General features: G+C 33.4%; 1 protein-coding gene across 1 annotated transcript; it reads left to right on the forward strand.

Annotated features, from left to right (window-relative positions):
• The first annotated feature begins 249 nt into the window (after positions 1 to 249).
• Positions 250 to 3,028, forward strand: LOC116121455 (DNA polymerase epsilon subunit 3-like). Its single transcript, XM_031407413.1, has 4 exons — positions 250 to 438; positions 621 to 831; positions 1,152 to 1,270; positions 2,964 to 3,028. The coding sequence occupies exons 1-4, from the start codon at positions 420 to 422 to the stop codon at positions 3,026 to 3,028; spliced, it is 414 nt and encodes a 137-aa protein (XP_031263273.1). The 5' UTR covers positions 250 to 419.
• Positions 3,029 to 3,393: the final 365 nt, after the last annotated feature.

Genomic DNA, 3,393 nt, shown 5'->3' on the forward strand with positions numbered 1-3,393 from the left:
AAGTTCGGTTTAGTTGCCAATTTAAATTGAAAAATTCATCTTCCCTCCAAATTATTTGTTCCCACTAGTCTTGCAACTATAATTAATTCTTTCCTAACTAAAAATTTAGTTGCAAGTTGATGTGTTTACAAAATATAATTATATTTAAAAATTAAATAACTAATTACAAGTCTTATTTTTAAAGTTATTTACAGAAAACCCTAACCTATATAAGGCAAGCCTTTCCCCAAATTCTCAATCTTCTCCACGCAAATCCTTACCTATTTCCCCAAATTCCCAATCTCATAACCTTACCTACCTCTTCTCTTCTCCACGCAAATCCCTCCCTGTTTCTCCAAATTCCCAATTTCTTCTCCACGCAAATCCTTGGCGATTACCCCAATAGAAGAAGTTTCAGTTGGTGCTCATTTGATGGATTGATGAACCACGTCAGACTTGGTATGTATTGTGTTAGGAAACTGGTAACGTACAATATTTACAGGTGATTTTGAGAAAGATCATGTTTCTCCTCATACCGTTTTCTTGTTTACAGTAATTTGTGTTCTTGATTAGTAAATTACGTTTTTATATTTGATGGAATATATTTGATTTCTGATGGAGAACCCACCCTGTTTTGACAGAATATTTGAACGAAAAATCAAAGGTTTCTTCAGAGATGGAAACGGAGAAAGTGGTATCAGAGATGGAAGAGCTACCCAAGACTATCATGCGCCGAGTGGTTAAGGATAAGCTCAACGAGTGTTCACCCGATACCGACATCACCGTCAACAAAGACTCCCTTCTCGCTTTCTCCGAAAGCGCCCCTATCTTTATCCACTACCTCTCCGCCACGTAAGCAATAACCAACCATCTTATTGTTTCAACTCACCTATTTAGAGTTTTTATATTTACTTCTTAGGTGAATCTTGTATATTTTGAAATTTTATCGCAAAAGTTCAATTTTTTTCTTCGAAAGTTTGATGATTGGAAGGTTTGTCAAGTGGGTATTGGTTAAATTAAGTTAACTGCTTGGGATTTGATGACTATATGGAAGCTCTTATGTGGTTTTTGCAGCATGACGTTGGTGTTTTTAGTACAAAGTTTTTGTTAAGAGAATTTGGGTATGAATTTTTGTTGTGAGCTAGTGTTTATGGGGTGAAAATTACTTGCAGGGCTAATGATATATGCAAGGAGTCAAAGAGGCAAACTATTAATGCTGATGATGTATTAAAAGCAATTGAAGAAATTGACTTTCCTGAGTTCGTTGGCCCTCTTAAAGCTTCCCTTGATGGTTAGTCAATATTTGAGTTTTAATTTTCATCCATGCCTTTCCATGCTAGTCATTTTGTATGTCTGAAAAGAGAAGGAAATATTAGGATTTCTGGCCTATTTCAGTCCATGTTTATTTTGTGGTCGGATTTACTCATATATGATTTACTCTAGTTTATCAGGTTTAATAAGAATGGTCAATGAGAAAATGTAGGAAATGAAACAATGTTCAATCAAAAGAATTGATTCTAGAGAATTCTCTGGAAGAAACTTGTGCTCAGACTTTTGTTGAAGTTATAAGTGTTAGACTATTTATTCTTCATTAGCGGCATTTATAGATAACAAAATTTGAAGAAAAGCCTTCATAGTATTTGAAGAAAGGTTCTCCTATTGGCAATCATATTGATTCTTACATGTTGATGTCTATTCTTTATTCTTCTCAATATGTAAATGTTTGAATTAAAAAGAATGTTATACACATAACAATTACTTGACATGTACATAGAACTATAGCTCTCACAATTCCCCCTTATTAACCCTTGTCTTAGGCAGGAAATTATCAACAGGTAATACAATACACATGACAAATTGATGCCTATCTTTACTATACCTTCTCAATATGGTTTGCGAAGGTTTCCTTTTCTTCAGTTGGAAAGCATCCTGAGTTGGAAAAGAGGAAATGTTTAGTTAAGAATAAACTTCAATTGCCTTTTTCCTATTTACTACTTTAGGTGGTCTTTTCTTCAAACACTTGTTCTACATCTTTATCTTTTGATTTTCTTCTATTCTTTGTCCTGCATTCTTGTTATAGATTAAGATTAGTAGATATATTATGATTTAGAAAGGTATCAAGTGCCTTCTCCAGTGGCTATTATGCAAATTATCTAAGAGAATCAAGCTCAAGTGTTATCATCAGAAGGAAGAGATTCACAAGGGCTTTCATTTGGAAAATGGTTAACCTTTTTCCTTGATGCAGCGCTCTTAGCCGCCAGATTTTTTACATCATCTTGTTATTCATAGTTTTCTCTATGGATCACCCATTTCCTAGCAATCTCATTACCTTTAATGGCTATAGGATTATTTCTCCTCTTCCTTTTGGAAAGATCAATCCTTTAACGAAGCCAAAGTGTTATATCTTTTCAAAGGAGGGGTAAGATTGAATCACTCCATCTTGTATCCTATTTTCCTAGAGTTTAGATTCATACAAATATCTGTACTTATCCATGTTGATCAGAAGTAACATTGCTACCAAAACCTTACAGTATTGGGATTCACTTGCATTGGGGCCGTGTTTGTATTTATGGGGAAATAATGAATAATAAGATGAAGAAGAAAATCAAGCACCTTAAGTGAACAGTGGAGAAAATAAGTTCACTATCTTCTAAATCAGAACCCGTATGAAATACACTATCTGAAGAATGATTTTCACAACCTCATTAGAAGAAGCCATATGTACCTTCTCCTAGCCAAATAGATTTTTCAGTATGTAACTACATAGGGAAAGAATTGAAGTAAATTGAGAGATCAAGAAGAAGAAAATGTGTTTGAAGAAAAGATTTTATTAATCAATAAAGAGGAACATGCATTTGAAGGTTATTTTGAACAAGACTTTTTATTTTCTGGCTATTAGGATTATGATCTTTTGAGATAAGAAATCAGATGACTGCATATATGCCTTATAAATGAATAGTCTTCTCCATATATTTATGAAACAGATATTGTAGGCAACAAAGCTATTTGTGAATATCGGCGTAAAATTTGCTACAAAAGGGAAATATAATCAGCACTAGTTATACAAAGAAGGCATTGCAAAAGAACAATAAGGGGGGACAAGTTATGTTGGAGTTAAATTTTGTGTATATAACAAATAGTTGGTATCTGTATGTAGTTCTTTTTCTAATGAAATGATGAGTAGTAAGCGGAATAAATTGTCCATGTCAACAAGTCACTAAAACGTATAACATGTAAAAGTCAATATGTTAGCTATAAGAGGGCTTCCATCCAAATTGGTATCTATAAATATTCCTAAGCTGGGAAAATAAAGCATATGACCGTTTCCAATTTTTTTGCAAATGTTAGCTATAAGAGGGCTTCCATCCAAATTGGTATCTATAAAATATTCCTAAGCTGGAAAAATAAAGCATA

Source organism: Pistacia vera, unplaced genomic scaffold (assembly GCF_008641045.1).
Source record: "Pistacia vera cultivar Batoury unplaced genomic scaffold, PisVer_v2 Contig984, whole genome shotgun sequence".
Classification (NCBI taxonomy): Eukaryota; Viridiplantae; Streptophyta; class Magnoliopsida; order Sapindales; family Anacardiaceae; genus Pistacia; species Pistacia vera.

Coding starts and splice junctions, on each gene's coding strand:
- LOC116121455 (XM_031407413.1), top strand. Junction 832..1,151: donor ATCCACTACCTCTCCGCCAC/GTAAGCAATAAC, acceptor AATTACTTGCAG/GGCTAATGATATATGCAAGG. Junction 1,271..2,963: donor TCTTAAAGCTTCCCTTGATG/GTTAGTCAATAT, acceptor TTTATGAAACAG/ATATTGTAGGCAACAAAGCT.